Here is a 14,248-nt window from a genome sequence, read left to right as displayed (position 1 = left end):
ATATGTACTAGCCAGATGTGCTAAAGATTCATATGTCCCTTCCTGCTTCAACCACCATTCCAGAGGACATGCGTCTATGCTGATGACAGGTTCTGCTCGATAAGAATCCAAAGCAGTGCGGACCGACACATGTTCATTTTCATTATCTGAATCAGATGCCACCACCACAAGGTTGATTTTCCTTTTTGGTGGTTCAGGTTCTGTAGTTTCCACATTGGAGTGTTGCTCTTTTAAGACTTCTGAAAGCATGTTCTGCACCTTGTCCCTCTCAGATTTTGGAAGGCACTTCAGATTCTTAAACCTTGGGTCGAGTGCTATAGCTATCTTTAGAAATCTCACATTGGTACCTTCTTTGCGTTTTGTGAAATCTGAAGTGAAAGTGTTCTTAAAATGAACAATATGTGCCGAGTCATTCTCAGAGACTACTATAACATGAAATATATGGCAGAATGCGGGTAAAGTAGAGCCAGAGACGTACAGTTCTCCCCCCAGGACTTCAGTCACAAATTTTATTAACACATTATTTTTGCATCATCATGGAAGCATCTCCTCTGGAATGGTGGCTGAAGCATGAAGGAGCATATGAACGTTTAGCATATCAGGCACGTAAATACCTTGCAATGCTGGCTACAAAAGTCCCATGTGAATGCCTGTTCTTATTTTCTGACATTTTAAATAAGAAGTGGGCAGCATTGTCACCCGTAAATGTAAACAAACTTGTTTGTTTTAACGTTTGGCTGAACGAGAAGTAGGACTTGTAGGCTCTAAAGTTTTGCATTGTTTTGTTTTTGAGTGCAGTTATGTAACAAAAAAAAATCTACATTTGTAAGTTGCAGTTTCATGATAAAGAAATTGCACTACAGTACTTGTATGAGGTGAATTGAAAAATACTGTTTTATCGTTTTTACAATGCAAATATTTGTAATCCAAAGTAATATAAAGTGAGCCGTGTACACTTCATATTCAGTGATTTAATTGAAATCAATATATTTGAAAATGTAGTAAAACATCCACAAATATTTAATAAATTTCAGTTGGTATTCTATTGTTTAACAGTGCAATTAAAACTGTGATTAATCATGATTAATTTTTTTGGGTTAATTGTGTGATGTAACTGCGATTAATCAACAGCCTTAATTCCTACCCTATGTTTGCTATCTTTTAACCAATTACTGATCCATGAGCACACCTTCCCTCTTATTCCCTGACTCCTTACTTTGCTTAGAGAACAGGACTACTTAGAGTACTTAGACTAACAAATTTATTAAAACATAAGCTTTCGTGAGCTACAGCTCACTTCATCGGATGCATAGAATGGAACATATACTAAGATACGCACGCACGCAGATAGATAGATAGATAGATACAGATAAGTTGGAAGTTACCATATAAATTGTGAGAAGCTAATTAGTTAAGATGAGCTACTTGTAATGATGATCAAGATGGCCCATTTAGACAGTTGACAAGAAGATGTGAGGATACTTAAGGAAATAGATTCAATATGTGTAATGACCCAGCCACTCCCAGTCTCTGTTCAAACCCAAGTTAATGGTATCTAGTTTGCATATTAATTCAAGCTGAGCAGTTTCTCATTGGAGTCTGTTTTTGAAGCTTTTCTGTTGCAAAATTGCCACCCTTAAATCTTTTACTGAGTGGCCACAGAGGTTGAAGTGTTCTCCTACCGGTTTTTGAATATTATGATTCCTGATGTCAGATTTGTGTCCATTTATTCTTTTGCGTAGAGACTGTCCGGTTTGGCCAATGTACATGACAGAGGGGTGTTGCTGGCAAATGATGGCATATGTCACATCGGTAGATGTGCAGGTGAACGAGCTCCTGATGGCATGGCTAATGTGATTAGATCCTATGATGGTGTCACTTGAATAAATATGTGGACAGAGTTGGCATCGGGCTTTGTTGCAAGGATAGGTTCCTGGGTTAGTGTTTTTGTTGTGTGGTGTGTGGTTGCTGGTGAGTATTTGCTTCAGGTTGGGGGGGGCTGTCTGTAAAAAAGCTTCAAAAACAGACTCCAGCGAGAAACTGCTGAGCTTGAATTAATATGCAAACTAGAAACCATTAACGTGGGTTTGAATAGAGACTGGGAGTGGCTGGGTCATTAGACATATTAAATCTATTTCCTTAAGTGTCCTCGCACCTTCTTGTCAACTGTCTAAATGGGCCATCTTGATTATCACCAGAAAAGTGTTTTTTGTTATTTTTTTACTCCTGCTGATAATAGCTCATCTTAACTAATTAGCCTCTCACAGTTTGGTTTGTAACTTCCAACTTGTCTGTCTATCTATATGTTCCATTCTATGCATCCGATGAAGTGAGCTGTAGCTCACAAAAGCTTATGCTCTAATAAAGTTGTTAGCCTCTAAGGTGCCACAAGTACTCCTGTTCTTTTTGTGGATACAGACTAAGACGGCTGCTATTCTGAAACTTACTTTGCTTAGAGCCTTTGATGAAGGAGTTTGTCAAAGGCTTTCTGAAAGTCCAAGTACATTATATCCACTGGATCATCCTTGTCCAGACTTTTTGATCCCCTCAAAGAATTGTAATAAAGTGTTGTGGCATGATTTCCCTTCACAAAAGCTGTTGACTCTTCTCCTACATATCATGTTCGTCTGTGTCTGATAATTCTGTTCTTTACTATAGTTTCAAACAATTTCCCTGGTACTGAAGTTAGGTTTAGCGGCTTGTAATTGCCAGCATAACCTCTGGAGCCTTTTTTTAAAAATCGGCATTACGTTAGCTGTCTTCCAGTCATCTGGTACAGAGGCTAATTTAAGTGATAGGTTACATACCACAGTTAGTAGTTCTGCAATTTCATATTTAAGTTCCTTCAAAATTCTTGGGTGAACACCATCTGGGCCTGGAAACTTACAGTAGAACCTCAGAGTTGCGTACACCAGTTACAAACTGACCAGTCAACCACACGCCTCATTTGGAACCAGAAGTACGCAATCAGACAGCATCAGAGACCCCTTCTCTCCACCTCCCACCCCCAAAAGCAAATACAGTACAGTACTGTGTTTAAAAGTAAACTACTAAAAATAAAGGGAAAGCAGCATTTTTCTTCTGCATAATAAAGTGTCAAAGCTATATCAAGTCAGTGTTAAGTTGTAAACTTTTGAAAGAACAACCATAATGTTTTGTTCGGAGTTATGAAACATTTCAGAGTTACAGTCGCCATTCTCGAGGTGTTCATAACTCTGAGGTTCTATTGTATTACTGTTTAATTTATTGATTTGTTCTCAAACCATTTCTACTGACATCTTAATCTGGAACAGTTCTCAGATTTGTCACCTAAAAAGAATGACTCAAATATGGGAATCTCCCTTATCTCCTCTGTAGTGAAGACAGAAGCAAAGAATTAATTTAGCTTCTCCACAATGGCTGTGTCTTCCTTGAGTGCTTCTTTATAGCACCCTTATCATCCAGTGGCTAAATGGGTTGTTTGGCAGGCTTCCTGCTTTTGATGTATATTAAAATTTTTTTTGCTGTTAGTGTGTGTCTTTTGCTACTTGCTCTTCAAATACATTTTTGGCCTGTCTAATTACACTAATTGCCAAAGTTTGTTCCTTTCTATTTTTCTCAGAAGGGTTTGACTTCCAATTTTTAAAGGATGCTTTTTGCCTCTAAGTTGTTCGTTTGTTCAGCCATGGTGGCATTTTTTTTTTGGTCCTCTTACTATTTTTTTTTTTAATTTGGGGTATACATTTAATTTGTGCCTCTATTATGGTGTTTTTAAAACTCTTGACTGTTCCTTTTAATTTCCATTCAACTAGCTCCCTCACTTTTTTTTTTTTGTAGTTCTTCTTTTTGAAATTAAATGTTACTATGGTGGGCTTCTTTAATATCCTTTCTCTCCTATCCACCCCACAAAGATATAATTAAATTTAACATTATGGTTGCTATTACTGAGCAGTTGAGCTATATTCACCAGATTGTGTGTAAATCAAAAATTGCCTCTACCTTTGTGGGTTCCAGGACTAGCTGCTCCAAAAAGCTGCACCATTTCTGGTGTCTAGAAATTTTATCTCTGCATCCTGTCCATAGGTGACATGTACCCAGTCAATATGGGGATAGTTGAAATCCTTTATTATTACTGAGTTTTCTATTTTTATGGCACTTCACATCTCCTGGAGCATTTCACGATGACCATCACCATCCTGGTCAAGTGATCAGTAGTATATTCCTATTTCTGTACTCTTATTATTCAAGCATGGAATTGCTATCCATAGAGATTCTGTGGTACAGTTTGAGTCATTTAAGATTTTTACTATAATTGACTCTATGCTTTCTTTCACATAGTACCATTCCCCCACGAGCATGACCTACTCTGTCATTCCTATGGACAGTACACCCTCACTATAATGAACCTGGTCCCTGGGTCTTACTTCAAGCCGCACTGCTGCAGCAGGGACTGGTAGCTGCTCCAGCCCGGCTGTCAGCCCTTGCCGCTGCTGGAGGAGCTGTCAGCCACTGGAGCTGGAAGGCACTGAACCTTCTCTACTGGAGGCATGCAGACATTATGTTCTGCAATTCTTAGGCTAGTGCTGGACCTACTTGAGCTCTTTTATTGAGCAACACAATGTGTTAACTGCTAAGCCTAAACTAGCATTGTAAATAATATTTCAGAAATCCTTCAAAATGACTCCTTTGAGAATAATCCTTTGCATAGCAAACAGTTTTGTTGTTCCTCAGAGCCTTTCTATCCCATAAAAGCCAGTATTTGCAACCCAGAAATATTGCCATTTACCGAGGTTGTGGTGTGGTGCATAATAAGCACATGTATAAATAAATGTTGGTATGGGAAGCAGCCAATTTGAAGGTGCCATTTGAAAGAGCTTTAATGTATGATGCTTACAGTGTTGTTTTAGAATCCTCCCCTTAATTAAAACAAGTAATGAGCTCCCTTATTTGGTAATGCAGAACAATACCTTTCCTGTTTGTCTAGGAATATTTATCTTAGTTTCATATGGTTTATAACAAACTTTTAAGTTAGAGTGTCCAATCTAAATAAAATAGAGATGGGTGCAGAAATGTAATTTTGTTTCTTGGAGGATTTGGCTATTTTCAAATTTGGTTTCTTTCTGTTTCAGAATAAAACCCAAAAAATTTGAAATGCTCTGCAAAAGGGAGGCTGGACCCTAAGCCCTGTGGTCCCCTGAAGTGTGGACCCTAAATTCTGGGTTCCATAATTCCAAGGCGGTCTATTTGGTGTACTGCTGCAGAGCCACTGATCCTAGAAACTCTGGGGTCTTCTACTCAGAGGCAGCGCCTGGCAGGCTGTCTTGTAGCCTTGGACCCTGCGATCCCAGGACCTGAAGGCAAGCTGGTAGGAAACCAGGCAGGGTTTCTGTCAGAACCCTGCCCAGTTTCCAGAGGAGCTTCGTTGAATCATCACAACATTTCAATTTCAACAAATTGGCAAATTCTGATGGAAAAACTGTTTTGTTGGAATTTTTCCAACCAGCTCTATAAAAGAATCACTTGTAAAGGCTTCTGTGTATAAATGATTTGTTTTTTAACTCACCAAATAGCCTTAAGTGGCATTAGGTTGAATTATCAACCAAAAACAATACAAGTGATTCGTTTCTGAAATATTACTGTTCTTTATGTAATCCGTCAAATTTTTAGTGTGCTCATCACCTTGGTATCTTGTATGATTTATGGCACAACCCTAACCAGAAGTGCTCCATTTCAGTTTTAAAGTAAGAGGGTGGACTGGAGGTTAGAGCACAGGATTGGGAATCAGATGGTGACCTGAGTTCTCTGACTGGCTTTTTCTCTAACTCACTTTTTAACCTTGGATGAGTGACTAAACTCTCTGCTTAGTTTCCAAATCTGTAAAATGGGGATAACATCATAGAGATGTTGTGAGGATGAGTTCATGTTTGTAAAATCCTTGTAAATCCCCAGATTATGTGGACTGTAGAAGTATATGTATGAATTTAGTGGTTATATTTTTTTAGTTAAAAGTTATTTTTTGTTTGTTTGTTTTTTAAAAAAGTCTCAGGCCAGTTTTAGAATTTAATAAATTTAGTTTAATAAATGTTGGTTTTGAGAGAGAAACACCTGATTCAGATTATTTTAACAATATGCATTTGTATTATATATACATTGTAATTATGGATAAGGTTAGCTAGATTAGGCTAATTCATTGTTTGTATTTTCCACGGATTCAAATTACCACCAGCAGTCATCTTTGAAAGATAAAATTCATCCTTTCTTTTATCTAAAAACGGGAGAGTATCTATGCATTATTTCCCTAAATAAGAATTAGGGCCCTACCAAATTCATAGCCATGAAAAACGCATCACAGACTGTGAAATCTCTCCCCGCCCCAGTGAAATTTGGTCTTTTATGTGCTTTTATCCTATACTATACAGATTTCTCAGGGGAGACCAGCGTTTCTCAAATTTCTGACCCAAAAGGGAGTTGGGGGGGCACAAGGTTATTTTAGGGGAGTTGCAGTATTGCCACCCTTACTTTTGACCTACCTTCAGATCTGGGTGGCTGGAGAGCGGTGGTTAGCCAGGCACCCAGCTCTGAAGGCAGTGTTTCTCCAGCAGCAGCAGTGCAGAAGTAAGGGTGGCAATACCATACCATGCCACCCTTACTTCTGCACTGCTGCCTGCAGAGCTGGGCCCTCAATCAGCAGCTGCCCCTCTCTGGCTGCCCCGTTCTGAAGGCAGCAGCACAGAAGTAAGGGTGGCAATATATACCATGCCATCCATATTTCTGTGTTGCTGCTTCTGCTTGCTCTTCTACGCTGCTGCTCCAGAGCTGGGCTCCTGGCCAGCAGCCACCACTCTCCAACTGCTCTGAAGGCAACGCCCCTGCTAGCAGCAGTGCAGAAATAAGGGTAGCAGTACTGCAACACACCCCTGTCTTCCCCCCATAACTGTGCAAACTCCCTTGCCCAAAAAAACAACAAACAAACCCCCTCCTTTATGGGTCAGGACCACTAAAAATTACAACACTGTGAAATTTCAGATTTAAATAGCTGAAAACACGAATTTTATGATTTTTAAAGTCCTATGACCATGAGATTGACCAAAATGGACTGTGAATTTGGTAGGACCCTAATAAGAATGTAACAGGGTCTTGGGTGGCTGGGTGGCCTAGTGGTGAGATCACCTGGCTTTCAGCCCTCAGCTGGGCTGAGTAGTTGGAGTTCTTACTGCCAGGGACAGGTAGGGGGACCTGACCTCTCCCTGTCCACCAGGTCCCAGCCCAGGGCCGTGTGTATGTCAGCCCTTGAACCGGGGGAGTTGGGAAATCAGAATTCGCTACCCTGGGCTACTTCCTACCAATCTGTTCAGTTTGAGGCAAGACTCCTCTAGTCCAGTCTACCGTAGGGTTCCCTGTTGGGTCTGGTCCCAGGTTCCTTTGGGGGCAGGGTAGCCACAGGCTGGTGAGGGTAAGCTCCACAATGTCTCTGGGGTCTGCTCAGTCAGTTACCTCCACTGCTGGGGGTTCTTTCATAGTCTCCCCTTGGCTGGGGAGATTGCTGGCAGGCCAGTGCTCCATCCCTTCAAGCAGGGAGATGGCTAGCTAGGTAGCTCCTGCCTTTTCGCCAGTCAACCCTGTACTGAGACAGGCTCTCTTCTTTTCTCCCTTCTTCATGCCGTATTGGCTTCAGGAATAACTGGGTGGGGCTAGCTGGGCCCAAAGGCTTTCCTTAACCCTTTCTGTGCTGGTGGGTGGTTCCATTCACCACAAAGAGTCTCACTTAATGAAGTAATCTTGAATCTAGGACTCTGATATGCTTAGCATGCTTCAAATACAACATTATAATATTTAATGTTATAGTATTTTTTTGTTTAATTAAATAGTTTTGGGGGTAAGAAACATTTTTTCCTCAGTATATAAAATGTGCGTACTGATTTAGTAACTATTTGTATTATAGTAGTTCCTAAAGGATCTGCTCTAAATCAGGGCTTCGTTCATGTTAGGCCTATGTATAGATGTATTAAGTGACTGCTCCAGCCCTGAAGAGCTTATGAGCAAGATGGACAAAACAGACAAAAGACATTATTATGGAGGTTTTACTGATGGAAAACTAAGGAACTAAAAGATTTAAATGACTTGCCCAAGATCCCACAGGAAGTCTGGCAGAAACGGGAAGTGAGCCTAGATCTGAAGAGCACATCTTTCCTCTACTTTGTGACCTAAGGTTCCATTCCATTTAAATCTCTCATAACTTCTCAGGAAAATTCCTTGTTGCCGCTTTGTGAGATGTTCCCTCTTGTGACAGTCTCCTGCCCACCCTCCTGACTGGCTGTTCCATAGATCAGCTCTCGTCTCCTTCCCCATCCTGTTGTTCAAGGCTGTAAAATTTGTTGGAGGAGTTGGGACATCAGTCTACGCTGTTTTATCATCAAGCAATCTTTTGCTGCCCAGGCCTCCTGTTGTTGTCATATGCCAGATTGTGTTGTCACTGTGAGGCTTCCTAGCAAGGAAGGTCCTCTTCCAGAAATGTAATACAGCCTTTTTAAATCAGTGCATGGATCCAAAGGTTGCAGTAGCAATATAGCAGGTTGTGGAATTTCTGAATGGAAGGAAACAGAAGGAGCTGTATTTGGAGAAGGAGCTCCTGAAATTTCTAAAACTAATACATTTTTAAAAGACCAAGATTGATCACTTATCCACATTGACCCTCAGTTTAAAAATGCAAAAGCAGAGTTAGCAAAATTCATTCCAGTTGCACTTCAGTTCACGATATAGGCTCCTTTTCAAAAAGGTGGCCACCTATACGGAATATGCGTATGAGCACTTACTCTCATAGTGATCCGTTTGCATATGCAACTGCTGGATTTGTACACAGAATTTGGGAATCTAGTTTTGAAAACCTGGCACAAATATATGAGTAGAACTAGGCAAAACTACTTATTCTCTGTAGAGGGTGTCATGGCCATAAAATAAATTATAATTTTTAATGCTGTGGGGTCTCTCCTTTTAGAGCCTATTGTGTATCATAGATTGATAAAACACAGGTTGTGTTCTGACACACTATTTATTTTCCCATGGTTTTTGAGGATGTCTGTTTTTTTTTTTTTTTGAGTATTCTTTAACAGTCTGTTGGTATCTCACAGGATTTGCAATCACTTCTGTTTATTTAAATACCATTTACAGCTGGAAGTGTTTGTTTCTTCTTTTTAAATACTTGGGATTTTATCAACTATAATTCTGTAAACTCTGTTGTCCAGTCATCATTTTGAATCTGTTTATAGTGGACTAAGCAGTTTGCTACTTTTTTAAAGTTATGCTATTGGAAGCATTATAAACACAGAATAAACTTTAGAAGAATGCTGCAAAATGTTCGATGTTTAAAAAGCATAGAAGAATTCCTTGGTTATTCTTGGATCGTGTGTAATGTTGCTGCTATTGTCATTATTTAAAGATTTATATTGGATATACTGATAGAACAAAACTATTTTTATTTCTCAGTTTTCAGCTTCACTAGCCTTGGGACTTCCCTGGAAATGCTGCCTCCTTATACCTGAATACAATTTTAATATAAAGTGGGTACTCCCTGGGTATTGGGTTTTGAGCATTCCTAACAACACTGTTGGAGCCAATGAGAGAGCCTACTCTTTTCAGATTACTTTATAAAGAGGTATATCATAAGTAGATTGATTGTGTAATCTCTTTACATGTAAAATAGGGCCTGCAATGCAGGGTATAAATAAAACTAAGCCAAAATATTTATTGCCTGCAAGATGTGTTATGCAACAAAAGATGGTGACTTGCCAAAAATAAAGTGGATTGAATTAAAATAACTATTAAGTCATTTTAGTAGTAGTGTGATAGTGCTGAAAATATGGCTAGGCGCTGTGCAGGAAGAGACAGTCCCCGCCTTGAAGATATTTGTCTGTTAGCTGAAAATCCCTAGTGAAGACTAGAAAGCCAATATTTGCACTGGTAAAAATAGTTTTGCTTGAAACTGTAATAAACTCCACCAGTAGAAATAGTAGCTTTGACTGACTATATTAGAGGTGTGCTAGTGCAGCTACATTAGTGGCTGGTCACTGATAGCTGTAAATGAGGCTAATCCCCAGTCTATACATGGCCTAAAAAAGAAGATTAAACAGATGAAGTGTGGGGAAAAGGGATATACCATGCAATCAAAATGCCCATGATGAAAATGGGTATTCATCTTGTTTAGTGGATTGTTAAGTTCAACAGTTTTCCTGTTTGTCTTAGATAGAAACAATCTGCAACTGCCTCTCCAGCCATTTTTTACTTCCCCATCTAACCGTCACCCGCAGTCTCACAATTACATGAAGAATTATTTTTCAAACCCACTGAAATTCCACCTAAACTGTTTCCTTATCCATGCTTGCCTATCTGACCTCCCTTAAATCAGCAAACCTAGGTTCTTGTCACCCTCCTGCTTCTTTATTGGGAATCTTCCTCTTTCCACAGTCAGCTGCAGTCTGCCCCAGCCTTTGACAATCATTTGTTGCAAATCATTTTTAATTCCGGCTTATAAAAATTCCCTATCTGGTAAAACCACAACTTATTACGCTTCCTTAAAATCTACCCTTCTCTCCCTCCTGATCTCCTTCCCAACCAAACCCTGTGCCCATAAAACATGGTGAGCCTGACTTTTATTTCTGTTCTTAGTACACTTCCCTCGAACAGCCAGGTCTTTCCACTGTGCAAGTTTCCTTCCACTCTGGAATTCTTGCCTGGGGAGGGTAGTGTCTTGGGCCCTATGCTGTATTGTGTGGGATATGGAGGGTGGGTTCAAACAGTACCATGTCCAGAGTTCAAATTTTGAAATGAAACTGTGATGTTACTGGGCTCCAGGGCCTCAGTGGCGCATTGCTTCTCTACTGCCTAACAGCAATCAGGGAAGGCCTCTCCTCAGTTTAGCTCAGGAGGCTGGAGGGAGGAACGGTGTATAAGAGGGGGACACTTGTGCCTCAGAGAGAGCGGTCCAGACTAGATGCTGTCCTCACCAGAACTACTACTCTGCAGCTCAGAAAGTCTCTCCTGAGATGGGGGGGAAGGGAGGGTATATTTCTTCTCTGTTGAATTTCGTCCGATAATGGATTGATTTAGTACTTATACCTGCAAACAAATGTTAAGATGGGTGAAAGCTGTTTGCAGTCACATTGGCTTCACCTCACTCCTCAGAATTGCATCTCTAGTTATCTCTAACACATTAGAGCAAATACTTTTTAAAAAATGACCTAGTAATTATAATGGTGGTCTGACCAATGCAACTTTCAAACCTTGCTGTAAAAGATTTCCTTTTTGTTTAAAAAGGTGTTCCTTAATTGGTGCAAAAATCACTGCATAAACAACCGACTGTAGCTTTCCTTTTGACACTGTTTTGCCCTCAGTATTTAGTTTCTTAATGTTGAAAGTAATCATTGGTAATCTTAATCTCCCAGTTGCTCCTGCAAATATAAGCAGCATTATCCTCTGTATTCTGAAACCAGGTAGCTTGAAGTTAAACAATCTAGGTCTCATCTGGAGGTAAAGTTGCTATGGCTAGAACTTTGGCTCTGATTTTCTCTCTCTCTCTCTTTTATTTTTAATATTAAAAAGTAAAACTAACCTACAAAAATGTTGTTTTATGCTGTATATACCATAAAGGAGTGGAAAAGGGCGCACACATTTTCCTTTGTAGTGCACCTTTAAACTATCAAGTGATATGCAATAAAGTCTCTGTGCTTTAAGAGGTCCATAAGAATATTTATCGTAAGAAACAAAGCAGAATTGAGAAATGTCCTGATCTTATGGAACTTTATAAGTCAAATTACTTCACTATTTCCAGTCATATTTACTGGGAGAAGTAAAAGGCATCAGAAGGGCCATATAACAATAAGTATTCAAAACAAATCGCAGTCAAAAGCTATTTATAGTAGGTACATTTTCCTGTATAAAGATTTAGCATAGAATATTGTGTAGCAAATGGCTTTCAATTCTTTATTAGGCAAACTTTGAGAACCACATATTGCATGTTGGTTCTGTAATCAAGTAATACTTTCATATGATTGTTCTGTTTAAATACTAAATGTTGCAATAAAACATTTAAAAGAACTTTTGATATGATGGATTAAAAACCTGCCTAGTTTAAGATATGGCCCCAATTTTGCAATGAGCTATGCATAGATTGACTTTTTCTTGGCCCACCCTCTCACCCACCATTGAAGTTGATGATGTTGAGCATGCTATGCAGGGGTCCAACTGTGTTGGTCTCCTTGTAGGATCTGAATTTATATGTAAGTATGTGCTAAGCGTTCATTATAAATATTTTATGTATTTATAACACAGTTGGGAAGAGCTGAAGAGATTGCAAAAGATGCTACCAGTTTTTAAATAAACTAAAACTAATTCTGCAAGAATTTTGTATTTTATGGTACAAAAACGTATTGTCCTTATTTAACTTGTGCTGTCTTTCTTTGCAGGTGGATACACGGAGCATACCAGTGTTAGCAAAATGGCAAAATTCTTATAGCATTAAAGTTGTACTTCAAGAGCTAAGACGTCTAATGATGTCCAAAGAAAATATGAAGCTTCCACAACCTCCAGAAGGACAAACTTACAGCAATTAATTTTAGCTGATTCTCAAACTTCTGTCTTAAAACAACAACCTTCTACTCATATTAATGTCTTGATTAAATCTCACAATGCAAACCACCCACACATTAAAAGAATTTCAGCTGGTATACATGACCTGGACATTTGTAAGAATATATATATAATATATGTACGCCCAGTATGTTTTTAGGCACTATGGGAGGAAAAAAAGGCAGCACAATTTATTTTTTTTCTCTTATCAAGACACTGTCATTTAAGCATAAGCCTGAAGTAGCTTAAAATTCAGGTTTTACAAGATGAAAGCATGACAGAAAGTGTCAGATTGCTGTGGATTAATGTATGTTTCCGAAAATTAATCTCTCAAGAAGAAAAATTATAAATGGCATGCTTTATCCATCTGGCTTAGTAAAAGAGCTGCAGTTAAAATTGTTTTAAAGTAGCAGATACAGTGAATACTGTTGCTCATCTTGTTTAATTTTTGCTAAGGTGTGGGTGCCGACTACTATTAGTGAAACAAAGTATGTTCAGGATTGTTTTGATACCTGTATTTATAAAAGGGGGAATGGATTCTGTTAAGCGGCTCCTGTGTGTTACATGTAATGGACATGGCAAATATTTGTTTACAGTCTTTGTTCTAATAAACAATGCATTTAAGTTTTAGTGAAACAAACAAAGGAAATAGGTGTATGGATATGTGATTGAGATTAAAGTTAGTCTTAAAATGTAAATAAAATGTGGAAAGTATCCTCTGAGGCTGTGCCATTTCTATAATAATGTAATATATGTATAGTACCTTGCGGAGGTAGCAAAAAGTTGAACACAATATAGAAGTGGGTCTACATGCACCTTTTATTCTTACCACTAATTCTATACGCTTATTTTATTTGATAACTGAAGGTATTGGGATTATTGCAGAGGAGCAAATTCCATAACCTGCAGTTACACTTGTTTGGAAAAACTTGCAGTTCAAAACCCTTTTTAAAAAATAAAATTAAAAAAATTGTTTTAAGTATTCATTCTAGAAATGACATTAACTTGGCCTAAGCAACTTCAGAGCAATTTCTAAACTGGACTGCTGAATTCTGTCCTGCTGCTGTCTTTTCATCCTAGGAACCCTCTTCTGCAGCTGCTACCTTATTTTTTCATGTCACCTTTTTTCCCCCTGCACTTACTTTAACCGCTTTTTTAAATCTTCAAACTGGTTTCCTTTTTGGTCTGTCTCTCTTTCTCCTTACCTCAGCTTACACATAAGTGAGAGACTTCAGGCCATATAATTTTTATTAAAACATCTTATACTACTGTTAAGAACTGTGTGGACACGCCATATTTATTCATCTGCATTCCATGCTTCAAGTGCCAATGGTGCAATCTCATTGGTGAGAATGAATTCTTCCCCTTCAACAGTCGTTCTAATTTTACTTATTCCTTTCTCACTTTAGTTGTAGTTGGTGACATTCATGGGTTAGTTCTGCTATAGGTTTCTCAGTGTTGTTCATATTACCTTGGAAATGAGACACTCTAATCTCTTGTGTGGAAAATGCAAAGATTTGTCCAGTTTACTAAAAAATTGTAACCTTGGGAATAGGTCCGTGACTTGTCATTCAAAACTTCATAAGTAATTCTCTTGAAAAAGTGAATTTAATCAAAAGCCATCAACAGCCAGAGAACTTTCAAGTTT

At 38.7% G+C, this 14,248-nt stretch overlaps 1 protein-coding gene across 3 annotated transcripts in view; it reads left to right on the top strand.

Moving 5' to 3' along the window:
- Positions 1–13,314, top strand: part of UBE2V2 (ubiquitin conjugating enzyme E2 V2) — a 45,385-nt gene extending 32,071 nt beyond the window's left edge. For all 3 annotated transcript variants that reach the window (XM_038389497.2, XM_038389496.2, XM_038389498.2), the window contains exon 4: positions 12,438–13,314. In XM_038389497.2, coding sequence (XP_038245425.1) covers positions 12,438–12,584 — 147 coding nt within the window. In that variant the 3' untranslated portion in view covers positions 12,585–13,314. The remainder of the gene's footprint in view (positions 1–12,437) is intronic.
- The last annotated feature ends 934 nt before the right edge of the window (positions 13,315–14,248 follow it).

The sequence above is a fragment of the Dermochelys coriacea genome, chromosome 2 (assembly GCF_009764565.3).
Source record: "Dermochelys coriacea isolate rDerCor1 chromosome 2, rDerCor1.pri.v4, whole genome shotgun sequence".
NCBI lineage: Eukaryota > Metazoa > Chordata > Testudines > Dermochelyidae > Dermochelys > Dermochelys coriacea.
The sequence above is the reverse complement of the archived record's forward strand: the minus strand, read 5'-3'. Positions and strand labels throughout refer to the sequence as shown.